This window comes from Miniopterus schreibersii (assembly GCF_964146895.1).
Source record: "Miniopterus schreibersii genome assembly, chromosome: 10".
NCBI classification, from domain to species: domain Eukaryota; kingdom Metazoa; phylum Chordata; class Mammalia; order Chiroptera; family Miniopteridae; genus Miniopterus; species Miniopterus schreibersii.
This window is the reverse complement of record NC_138110.1, coordinates 12,076,751-12,089,744: the sequence shown is the minus strand read 5'-3', so window position 1 is coordinate 12,089,744 and position 12,994 is coordinate 12,076,751. Positions and strand designations below refer to the sequence as shown.

Below are 12,994 nucleotides of genomic sequence, written 5' to 3'. Positions count from 1 at the left end.
TTCCAGATGGCCCGGGCTGGCCTCCCCGCAGTGATGTCCCACAGGGGACTGGGCCGCGCTGGTGACTCCACCCTTCGGAGCGCGAGCCCTCTGTGACAAACCTGCAGGGTCCGGGCCTTCACACTTCTCTTATTCCAGGCCAGCAGCCTTGATTCTGGGGCTTGATTTAAAGGGTTTTGTTTCTAAGCTTAGAGGCTAAAATGATATCACCTTTAATGCTGATTTTCTCGCTTCTTCCCTCTAGAGCCCCAGACTTTCTTGCCCAGTTTGGTCATCCTGCTTCTCTTCATATCTGTGGCCTTAGTCGTGGCTGTCGTCTCTGGTGTTTACTACAGGAAAAAAGGGAAAGCACTGACAGGTATGACGTCTGTGGTGGGTTTGGAAAACGAATCTTCAAAATAGATGCATTTCTAGGTATATGCTTTGGAAGATGCGTCTGTCACCCACTGACTACATCCAGTGATCTGCTTAAAATAAGCACCCTGAGGTGGTTGTGCTTAAAGGAAGGTGGAACACCCCTTATACCTAATTTGTTGTTCTCTGGCAAAACAACCAAAATCCAGTGTGCCTATTTATGTATGAACAAACAAAAACACCTTAGGGTCAGGAAACTGATGACTCCTAAGCTATCTGTGTATATCATGTAGGTTCTGTGGTGTCAGATACACAGGGGTGGCATTGATCCTAGAATATAAACATTTTTAATGTACCTGGTTAAAACAGAAACAAAACATTCAGGTCAATGGTGGAGTGAAAGTTTTGATTAGGGTATTGTTTGATAGTGTCTTTTTATATCACACCATATTTGACTTTTATACTATAAAGCTAAAAAGTGTAATTTTTAAGAAAGGATTCAAGGCTTCAGTAAGTTTCCTGAAGATATTTCTTAATGCTTAGATAGTCACTTCATTTTCTTTTGAGCCTTTCAGCCTCACCATCCTTTTCCATTTTCAGTTGCTCACTTGTTTATCTTGCCCACCTCTGCTTTGCTGTGATTTGATCAGTTCTTCCACGTTACATCCATGGGCTTCATGAAACCCTGCATATCTTGCTGTTTCCATTAACATTACATTACGTAATGGCACAATGAGCAATCAAAAGATTAATTAAAGAGGGAAGATGGTGATTGAAGATGCCACTGTTAATCAGAGAGCAATGCCAATCCAATTTCTCAAGTCAATTCATTATTGAGTATTTCTATTTAATGCAGCTTCCCTTCCCTAACAGTGTCGTAACTGGGGATTTGAATGGTGCATGCTCAGATGCTGCGGACCGCTAGTACAGTCATAGTTTTGTGAGATAAACAGACTTGTGCTGTTTGTTCTTTAGTTTTTGCCTCTGTGATAATCTCTTACTGCCATCTCATCAATGAGAAGGGCATGGACCTAGGGGTTACTGAATTGAGATGTATGACTGTTAGCTTTATTTTCATGCAACAAACACATGTTTATTGGCCACCAGGGACAGGACTGGCACAGAAGTCTCAATACTGGGCAACACACAAGCAGTGAATGCCCTCATGGAGGAGGTGTCCCCGTGGGCAGGGCAGGCATGGGGCCCACAGAGTGAAGCTGAGTATGGAAAGGGGAGGTGCAGAGAGGCCTCCAGGTGATCAGGCAACACAGGAGTCTGCCCAGCCTTGGGGTCAGCCAGGGCCCCCAGAGGAGGAGACAGGGCTGCTGCGATCCGAAAAACAAAGTGGAATTAACTAGCCCGTGGGAGACAAGAGAATTCAAAGCGTTCCATGCAGAGGGAATTTCATGATGGAGGGAGCAGGGCGAGTTGGGGGGTTTAAGGAAGGTCAGTGCAGCGGGAGCAGAAGGTCTGAACCATGTGAGATGACAGTGGAGATGTCGCAGCCCTGCAGACCTCAGAGTGCTCCTTACCTTTACCAAAGGCGAGTGACAACAGCCCTCCGGGTTAGTATAGAAAACAAATGAGTGAGTGTAGAAAACGAAAGAGCTGCAACTCTCCTTTTACTTGGAGTCTCTTTATTTTTATGTAATTTTAAAATTGCAGAAAAGAACCAGGAATAATGAGGATGATGATAGCAGTAAGTGACACTTATTGAACATCGATGCGATAAGTGCATACACTGCCATGTGCATATCACATGTACTAACTAAATCTGCCCAACAGCACTACGAGGTAGGCACTACTCTTTCCCTGGTTTCATGACGCGGAAACTGGGGCTCAGAGAAGTTAAATAAACCGGGCAAGGTCACACCATCGTATCCTTAGCTATTATTATGACCTGGATATCTTCCCGTGGAGAACTGACAGCGGTGAAGCCAAGATTAAAATTCACTGGAGGCGGGATAACGTTTTATCTTTGTATGACATAATGTCATAGATTTTTTTTTTAATTCGTGGTTTTGACTTTTTAGGTTTCAGCACTTCTATTTTTAATACTTGATGGAGATATAATTTGTCTATGCCACAGAACATATTCTTTTTTTCTGAGAAGCAACAGGGTACAGTGGGAAAGTATTTGGGCCCCCCTGGAACCCAGGGGTGTCCACCGCAGCCTTCCAGCGTGCACCTGACTTTCACTGTACATCTATGTGAGCGAGTTCAGTCTCCTAGGCCCACGTCATCTTGGTTCCCCTACGATGCCCAGCCCAGTCCTGTAGTCAGAGATCAATTGCTAAGGGACTGAGAACGTGCATCGTCCCAGCGGCAGCTCTGACACCCTCAAATGTGCTCCTAGGTATTCAATGGAACATTAGTGGGTCATATTTTGCTTCGCATGGATCAAAAAGTTCTGTTTTTGATGGGAGGAAAGAGGGTAAGATGTCTTTACAGACTTTAGATGGGTTGATTTTCTTCTGAATGTTTTCACTCTCAGGAACTCTCACTAAAAGACGTGCAGAGGGTTCTGTTTAAAGATGATATTGCACTGACATAGTGGTCAGTGAGACTGAATTAGGAATAGGAAATAGTAACACAAAGACCTCATCCTTGCTTTGTTTTTCTAGCTAATTTGCGGCACTGGGTCAACGAGACATGCAGCCGCCTAAGTGGAAATAAGGTAAATTTAAAAGTCTCAAATGCCTGCTTGAAGTACCTTTAACAGTTAGGCTGAGATAGTTATTAGTCAAACATTGAGCCTCATTGTGTTAAGAGGAACTTCCTTGAAGGGCTGGGGCTCCAGATCCCAGGGCTGATCCCCACAGAGTAGCCCAAGGCCCAGGTCAGTACTCATCCTAAATGCTGCATTCCATTTCTGTCACCTCCGTTCCAGATATTAATTATATTCTTTTTAGTGCCAATCTTGATTGCGTAGTACACAGGTTCCTAGAAGAGATGAGCTTCCATTTTCCTTTACTCTGTAGTTATTTTGGTAGCTATTAATTTTGATATAATTTCAAAATTATAGAAGCAGTGAGAGTAGTACAAAGACCTTACACATAGCCTATTCTCAGGCCCCCCCGTTGTTTATACTCTGCCACATTGCTGTACTATTTGCACTCTCTCTTTATGTGTGTATATGTGTATGTGTATATTTTTTTCTTGACCTATTTTAGAGTGAATGGCAGACGTTGTGCTCTAGGACCCTTAAATACATCATAATGAATTTCTTAAGAACAAGGACATTCTCTTACATAACCAGAGTTCATTTATCAAAATCAAGACATTTAATAGTGGTTCAATACCATTATCTAACCCACATTTGATATTAAAATTTCAGTAGTTATCTCACTGTGTCCTTTAGATCAGTTTTCTTAGGTATAAAAATATATAAATTGTAAACCACGAGCTCATACCGATTTCTGCAGTTTCTGTCGCAGCAGCGCCTTCTGATCTTTCCCTGCTCTGTAGCGGAATCGTGTTGAATCCAACAGTAGGAAACCTGCCTCCAATTCTTTTCTACGTGTTTACTCATTTGCAGAATTCAGAGAAAGTAGTTTCAGAATTACTAAACGCTACCACAGCAAAAAAATAAAGCTAATAACTAGAGTTCAGTATTTGTTTAGGGTGGTTGTGTTTTTTTTTAAAAAAAAACTTAGATGGAGATTCTCTATGCAAGGTTGCGTGCTGGGAAGTTCTGGGGGCTGGCCCTTGCCCTTGCTGCAGTGTGAGCATGCATTCCCCTGAAGCGAGTTCGTCCCTCCTTTCTGGTGGCCCTGGCAGGGCTCGTCCCCACTCTAATTTTAAACAACACGCCGTGGCCCCAGCGAGGGCCCCACCCGCTCTCCTTTGGGTGACGTGACCGCTGTAAACCCCGTTTTCGGCAGCATTGGGCTGAACCACGTGCTAATCACGGGGTGTCGATGCCCTGCCTCCTGCCTCTCTCAGCAGGAGCCCGCAGAGGACCCCTTGGGCCGCAGCCCGGCGGGAGCCCCGAGGCCGCGCGCACCCTGCGACGGCGCCTGGCTGCTGACCCTGGAGGAGAGGACGCTGCCCGAGGACACGGCCTGCGCGCCCTGCGCCCCCGAGGGACACGCGGGACGCGCGGGGACGCTCGCCTTGGTCAGCGAGGCGGAGGGGGACCCCTTCCAGCAGGTTCCCACGGAAGACGAGTACGTGGACAGGCCGCCCCAGGCCGCAGGCGCCCTCCCGGGCCGCGCGGGGCCTGGGAGCCGGGGCGCGCCCCCCTTCCCCGAGCCCCTGGAGGTGGGGGAGGACGACAGCCTGAGCCAGGGCTTCACCGGGACCGAGAGCCTGGCGGACTGCGAGAGCTGCCCCCTGGCCGAGCCCCCGCGCAGGACCGACTGGATCCCCGTGTCCTCCGAAAAGTACTTGCAGAAGGAGGCGGGGGGCGGCCGCTGCGCCCCCTGGGCGGCCTCGGGCTCCGCAGGCGGCTGCGCGGGCTGCGGGAGCCCGCCCGAGGAGGACCGGGAGCCCCTGCTGGGCTCCCCCAAAACTGGACCGTTGCCGCAGTGCGCCTATGGCATGGGCCTTCCTCCCGAAGCAGCAGCTGAGGGCCCGGGGGGCCGAGGCCGCGGGGACGAGGCGGATGCGCGGCCCCCCGGCTGCAGCGGGGGCGCCCCGGCGCCCGGGAGCCCGGGCAGCGAGCAGCCGCCCGCGTCTGGTAAGTGACCCCCTTGGCCTCTCCCCTCGGACCACTGCGGCCTGGGCGTGGTGCAGGGTTTGGGGGCCAGGGCCCCAGACCGTTTAGGGAAAAGCGGAGCCACGTGGGGAACAATTCAGCTGGAGCATTTTCTCGGCAAAGCCTCTTTACAGGGTGGGTTGTGGGGCAGCCCCGTGCTGGGGGTGTGGGCTGTGCCCACTGCCCTGTGACTTCACCCTCTGCCCCGGGCTGTGTCTTGGTGTCTGCAGGTCCCTTTTGTGCTCAGGCCTCTCAGGGTGGGATTAGACCTCAAAGCCCAGCATGCACCCCCCAGTCAACACTGACCTCAGAACTGGCTGACATCTAGGCACCCCTCAGACTTCCAGTGTTGTTGCTTTAAAGCAACCTGCGCCTTCAATCACCCCCCCCCCCCAAAAGCTATTATAAATTTCAGGAGAACAAACAAAATTGTTTAGTTAATCCTTCATTAATATTTATCGACAGTAGCTTCTGGTTCTATACCAAGTTAACAAAGCAGTCAGGTGTCCTTTAATGCTTTCCGTGAGGAGCCCCTTCTGCAACCACCGAATGTGATATACTTAGGGCACCTGGGGGACAACTTTACAATTAAAATCATTATAGAGAATTTATCACTGCACCACGGTTTGAGTGTGAATAGCCCACCAATTATAATATAAAAACTTTTTTCCCAGGACAGGAAGACGCTCTCTGTCTTATTGTGTCAATACAAGGCTCAGTGCTGCTGGTGGGAGGGCTTCCTCTGCTCTCCGTGGAAGGGGGTGGCATGAGAGGTGGGGGGTGTCAGGGATCGCATTGAGAATCTTCTGGAAGCCATAGACTCTCTCCAGAAATCCTCCGCCCTCTCCCCACCCACCCCAAAAAACCCGCATCCATAGACCACTTTGACCCTGGGCTGTGTTTTGTTTTTTTTTCCTGCCCCTTTATTTACTACAAGTGATGCTAGTAGCTGGTCTCAACCCTGGTAGCTCAGTCCCTGCCTTAAACACAGAGATGTTTGCCTCTTGCTGACGATGCTCTTGACTATTTGGGAGAACAGCGTACTTTTTACCTGCTTTCTCAGCTTTGAGGTTTGCTGCAACTGCGCAAATTCACTGACGTGTAAATTCTGTAATATCAATCCTCAGGGAGACCCAAAGGAGGAGATACATTTGGGGCTATTTTTCAAAGACCTGATGTGTTTTCCTTCAGAATATCTCAACATTTTTTAAAGATCTTAAGGACTTTCCATTACTTCAGCTCCATTGCTCTGTTTCTTTTAGTGGTGACTTTCCTTCCCATTGGTTATAGAGACACACAGAACACTAGTTTGGGGAGAGTGGGGAGGTGGAAGCTCAGTGTGGCAGAGGCCACGTCTTGGTAACACTGCCAGAGGCAGACCGGTTTTTCAGTTGGTGACACCAGGAAGGTGACGTTGGCTGCTGTGTGAAAATCATTGACAGTTTGTGGAAGAACAGTGTTGGCCACGTTTAAGGAGATATTTTTTTCTTAGTGTCACAAAACCCAAAGCCAGATCTGTGCTCTCCCTTGATGAGAAGAGTTAAAAAGGTACCCTTGTCTGTTTTTCATTATCTTTTATTTCTCCAGCTCTAAACATCTAGGCATGGAGAAAAGGAAAGAAAAAGTGTCATCGACTAAGTGGTGGTAATTTGCAAAAAGTTCGTGTTGCTTTTTCTGTCCTGCCTGGGGCTTAGCCGTGTGACACATCCGTGGAGATGCGAGCAGGCGGGCCAGGTTCACTTTCATCTGAGCAGCAGCAGCAGCCAGATTGAATTTTGAGGCTGTTCCTTCCATAATTACTTCTACACACACAGGCCTTCTGGTTTCTGGTCAAAATAGCACTGTCTCATTATTGCTTTTAAAAAATATATATTGTCATAATATATGTTCTGTAAAATGTGTGAAAGAGGGTGAGATTGGCTGACAGATAAGGGGGGGTAATCCTTTTTGAGCTTCTAAAAGCCACTGTGCTCTCAGGACTTGAAGTGGTGTGTTTTTTTTATTGGGTGTTGGATTTTTATGCGTGAGTGTTTTAAAGACTTACAACCAAGTGAAGTGGTTTCTAGAGAAATGACAGTGCCTAGACATTTCCTCAGTAGGGAAGTGTGTCTCCTTCGCACCCAGCATTCTTTTCAGGACAATGATGGTTCTTTAAAGGGCTCTGCAAGTCTGTCTTTTAAAAGTAATGCCCAATGCCAAGGCTGTTTTAGCAATGGTATAACTCTTCCGAAAGACCAGTGAGAATTATTAGCAAAGACTGAGGAAGGGGGAAAACAGAGCTTTGTCTTACATAACCATGTCTTAAATTTACATCTTCCATTATTTTCTGTTTGACATAATGGTGGTTACCTTGGTTACAGCCCTTTCACCTGGAGTTGGGATAATTCTCACTATATCTAAAAAATTATTTCATGTCAAAGAAAAACAACTGCTTATATTTTTTCTTTTTTTATTCTTATATTATTATTTATTAATTATTGGGGGGGGGCTTTGCTTAATCCCTTCACCCTTCTCACCCAGCCCTGCAACCCCCTCCCCTCTGACAGCTGTCAGTGTGCTCTCTATCTATGAGTCTGTTTCTATTTTGTTCATTAGATTACACACAGTATCTGTCTTTCTCTGACTGGCTTATTTCACTTAGCGTCATACTCCTCAGGTCCATCCATGCTGTCGCAAAGGGTAAGATGTCCTTCTTGTTTATGGCTGGGTAATAGTCATTGTGTAAATGTCCCACAGCTTTTTTTATCCACTCATCTACTGATGGGCACTTGGGCTGCTTCCAAATCTTGGCTGTAAATAATGCTACAGTGAACATAGGGTACACATGTTCTTTCAAATTGGTGTTTCGGGATTCTTTGGATGTTTCCAGAAGTGGAATCGCTGGGTCATAAGGCAGCTCCATTTTAAATTTTTGAGGAAACTCCACACTGTTTTCCACAGTGGCTGCACCAGTCTGCATTCCCACCAGCAGTGCACAAGGGTTCCCCTTTCTCCACACCCTCGCCAGCACTTGTTTTTTTTAGCAACTGCTTATAATTAATGTGTCTAGAGCTGGCTAGTGACTTGCTTTTGGCTCCTGAAACCACTTCGTTGGCTCAGCCACTCCTGAGCTGGAGAGAGCTGTTTGTTTACAGGCCCACGATGATTCTTAAGGAACCCCAGCTACATATCTGTGTTTCTACCAAATCTTTACCGAGGGTCCACTGAGCCACGGGGACTTGGAAAAGCTTGGGAAACAAGTAGGGATTGAGGTCAGGGAATGGGCAACACAAAAAGAATCGATAATTTGAGAAGACAGAGCCTCCCACTGCCTGCCTCTCTCTAACCTCTGGTCTGTGGCGCCCTCCCCCACTCACCCACCCGAGTTCTGCCCAGTGTCAGCCCCTTTTAGCAGGAACACCTCTCACTGTCTCTGCATTGTCCCCTTTCCCAGAGCACACAGTTCCTGCTGTCCTTCAAGTCCCAGCGCGAACACTACTCCCTAAACCAGGGACGGCAGGCATGCTGCTGCGGCCACTGTCCCCTCTGTGCCCTCGCGGCCCTTCACAGTCCCCCCCGGAGTCTTTCTCGCTGAGCCTGGCGCACTCGCACCCTTATCAACAACCCGTCTCTCGGTAGCCACAAGCAATCATAGGAATGACGGTGACCTCGCCGCGCCTGACCTTTCTAGTCTCTCCCAGGGTGGCTTGGTCGCTGCATGTTGTGAGTAAGTGTTTATAAGCACATTCCTTCACTCGCCCAGTCATGAGTAACTAGGGAAACAGAAACCAGAGCTCCCTGTTTGTTCCCTAACTCACTCTTGGCTTCCCACGTCCTCAGTCTGTCCTGGGGAGCGGGGCGCCACGTAGGGGATGGAAGGACTGGCTGTCCTGGGCAGACCTAGATGTCCTGGGTGGAGGGTGCACAGACCCAAGTGGTGCAAGTCGCCAAGGCCAATGCCTGGCAGCCAGGGGCACTGGAGGATGGTGGGCACATGCCTGGCCCCCCTCCCTTCCCCATCTGCAGTCTCCCATCCCCGGGTCCCACACTCTCTTGAAGTGACTGCTCTTGACCATCCATTTCCATCCTCAAAGGGTAGATAAAGATTTTCCTACCCCGATTTTCTTCCCTTTTCTTCCCCTCCCCCCACACGACAGCCTGTCCTCTACTCTTTCTTCTTTCTCCAGTGGGAATGCCATCCACGAACTTATGTTTCACTTTTACCTAAGTATTGTAAGGGCTCATTGATTCTATAAGTTCAAAATACTTTTTAAAATTTGTCTTTATTGTTGAAAGTATTACAGATGTCCCCCCTCTCCCCCCACTGACCCCCTCCACCCTGTTCCCGCCCCCTCCCCAAAATATTTTATAAGTTGGTTATTGGGTAATAATATTGAGCATTCATTGATGCTAAAATCAATGCACTATTTCAAAATACATGAAACATTAATTCACTGTATACTTTGTTTAATTCAGTCCTGCTTGCCTTCTGTCTGTTCTAATGGGGCTCATTTTTAGACGAGTTTCATTCACAAACCATTGTAAGGAATTTTCAGGCATGATTAAGAATGGAACTATTGAATCCTGCTTCCCTTCCCTTATCACCATACACCCAGTTTCTTCCAAATGCCTAAAACAGAGCTTGCATTTCTGTGAAAAAGGAAAACAGAGCTTGCATTTCTGTGAGAAGCATATGGATTAAATATAAAACCATTTTTTAAGAAATTCTGAAAGTACCCAGGGTAGCCTGGGTAGCTGGAGCATATTCGTGTATATTTTTAGTTCCCTTCTACAGAAGAATATCTAAATGACAGCTGGATGGTCTTATTTGCTATAGTTCTTGTGATTTAATATTCATATATTCTGCATTTTAAATGACATAATAAGCTTTTTGGAAGTACGCATTCCCTTGCTGAAAAATGCAGATTCTGTTGGAGATTGAGTTCTTAAAACAAAGCTGCTTCTCTCTGCCCAGAAATGGAGCCCCTATAAAAGCAAGGAGTCTGCTTTCTGATCAAGAGGGGCCATTTTATTTGCTCACTATTTCTGTTGAACTATTTTTAACTTTCTCAAGTTACCTGAAAATTCTTCTAGTTAAGTCATATTAAATATTCATGTTAAGCCAACTAGCCCATTTTGAATGTTAGAAACTCTTCAACGTTTCTAACTTACTAAGTATCCTCATGTCCTCCTGGCTCCCACATCATACTTTTGGGGTGGCCTTCAGGTACAATTCAGTCGACGTAAGACTGTTGTGACATTCTGCTTATCTGACTGCGGAGCCTGTACCTGAAACCACAGCTCCACTCCCCTTAAAGTGCTGCCAGTGGGACTGCATTTGTTTACTGTGTGTTGGAGAACCTTCATGGGCCGTCGCATGGGCAAACACAGGCCCGGGAGAGATGGCTGCTCTGCTGAGAGAGGGGCAGTGCCCAGGCCAGGCCCACTCAGAGGTTCCACGGAAAAGAGACAGGCTCTGTGAGGTGGGTGATGGCTTCCCGGCCCTGGGAGAACCCTCTCCTCTGCCAGTTGTCTCAGAAAGGTACTCTTTGCTCTTACTGATTCTTCAGTGAGGAAAGCTCTTTCTTTCACATGTCTCCAAATCCATCTTTTTCTGCAAGTGCCATAAAACTAAAAGAAATGCCTTGTAGGGGAAAGCTGTCAGAAAGGCAGCTGAGGGGAGTAAGGAAGAGGGACGTGCATGCGGGGCCCTCGCTCTGCTCCTATTGCTAGAAGCTCTACAGGCTAAATGCCTCGGGCCTCTTTAGGGCATCTTAGATAAGTCCCATCCACACCATCCTTCCCTTTTCATATTCCCCCCCTTACCTGCTACCAACAAGGGAGGAGCTCCCCCAACAGCAGAACATCCTGGGGCTTCCTTGGCGTCCAATGGAAAGTTACCCCTTTGGGGCCACCCATCAACTGCAGAAACCATGGCAACCATGCTGACCCGGAGGCCCCGCAGCCCCCACCTGGTCATGCAGCCTGCTGGCACCCAAACCTGCTGATTGGCTATCCAGGGCCTTGCCCTCTCGACTCCGTTTGCATAACCTGTAAAATCTTTCTGTTCTGAAAGACAGAACATTTTAAGGAATTACTGCTTTTAAACAAAGACAATTCAGGACTGAGGGATAATATAGGATCAGGATATTACCAACTCATTCTAAAAAAATGTGATCTACTGGAGTACTACCTTCGACTCACAGCCAACTTGCATGGCAAGAAATGAGACCGTGGGTTCAGTGTAGAATTATATAGATGAATATTCAAACCAGAGACAGAAGGATGGGTTATTCCTGCGGAGAAAACAAAAGTTGGTTAGACTTCTAGAGGAAAAGTGCCCTTTCAGCCTTCTAGACGTATTGAGATCCCCCAACAAGACAGGGATGGAAAGAGCATTACTGCTCAGTACCTTTTCCGAATCTCTGTTTTCTTGGGAGTTCAGAGCATGACTACTACATTCTGGGACTAGTAAAACCATCGTTGCACCTGTGACTAATTCTTTGCTGTTTCCCAAGTATTTTCAAACCCATCATCTCGTTTGACCCACATGCTGTCCTGCTGGGTGTTCGTGCATTCACTTATTCATTCAATCAATATTCATTCATTTAATGTTTATCAGATGCCTTCTCCTGCGGCTGCATCCTGCCAGGCTAGCAGGGCTTGAAGATTGATGCTCATTTCCTAAATGAGCAGACTGAGGTCTGGGCAGTTGTTAGGTGGTTGGTCCCACATTTCAGGGCTAGTGAGGGCAGAGCCAGGACAAGACCAGAGAGCTTTCAGATCCCTGCACTCTCCTCTGCCCCACCCCCTTTCTCACCCTCCTGTTCTCAGCCAGCCACTGAAACCGCCATCCCTTTAGTCACCAGCTCTGCACCTTCTGCTCTGCAGCGACTGACGTGCCAGGATGACACTGATGTTATTAGATTACTTGCACATGAGTCTGCGTTATGACAAGCCATGAAAAGAATGTCAAACACGAGAGGGAAAAAGACAGCAAACCTGAATGTCACAGGCAAAGTACCTGCGAGCTGGTGCCTGCAGTGCAGCCAGCCTGGCATGAAGGGAGCACTCAGTGACTTCTGGGTGGTGGTGCTGTTTCTATCACTGTTATTACTGTGATGGGTGCTCTCTGTATCTCCACTTAACACATAGATTGGCCCCCACTCTCCTTTCCCCCTGTAGAGTGAGCTGACTGAAGGCCACAGCACACTGATTACTCGTAAGTAAGGGGTCACTCTGGAATATCCCGGCCCTTCTGCTCCACCAGGCGAGTGGCCTGCTTCCTATCTCCTGTCCTGAGAGTGTGAGCTGATCCTGTTCATTTAAAACATGAATTGTTACATTAACTGGGGAAAAATGAGGTGGATAAGCATGAAATTTTTTTTCCATGAAAACTGTTAAGTACTTCGGGACAATTTTAAAAAGGAGTCGCTAAAAATGTTTGCTGTTGAGGTTGAGGAGCATGAGACAATGATGAAAGATTTGGGGGAATAAAACTCTGGGAGGACTCTGCGCTTAGACCGCTTGGCAAGTGACTTAGTTTTCATTCCACTTGGAAAAACAAAACAAAACTAGGGATTGTAGGCAAACCATTAAAGGTGTAATCGATACTGCCCTGGCTGGTGGTGTTCAGTGGTTAGAGCGTCGGTCCGTGCACTGGGCGTTCACGTGTTTGATTCCCGGTCAAGGGCATGTACCTGGGTTGTAGGTTCGATCCCCGGCCCCCGTCGGGCAGGTGCAGGAGGCAACCAGTTAACACATTGATGTTTCTCTCTCTTCCCTCCTCTCCTCTCTCTCTCTCTTCTCTCTCGCTCCCCTTCCCCCCTCCCTTCCACTCTCTCTAAAAAGCAATGGAAAAAATATCCTCTGCTGAGGATTAACAACAACAAAACAAAAGTACGATCGATACAGTCAGTAGACCTTTTCTCAAAGGGACGGCCCTTAGTTCTACATCAGAAA

The 12,994-nt window shown here is 47.5% G+C and overlaps 1 protein-coding gene across 1 annotated transcript in view; it reads left to right on the top strand.

Moving 5' to 3' along the window:
- The window catches only part of TNFRSF11A (TNF receptor superfamily member 11a), a gene marked incomplete at its 5' end in the record, with an annotated part of 50,763 nt that overhangs the window by 31,501 nt on the left and 6,268 nt on the right, over positions 1-12,994 (top strand). Inside the window, 3 exons of the mRNA XM_081149062.1 lie at positions 245-358; positions 2,979-3,031; positions 4,300-5,035. Of these exons, the coding sequence (XP_081005188.1) occupies positions 245-358; positions 2,979-3,031; positions 4,300-5,035 (903 nt within the window). The remainder of the gene's footprint in view (positions 1-244; positions 359-2,978; positions 3,032-4,299; positions 5,036-12,994) is intronic.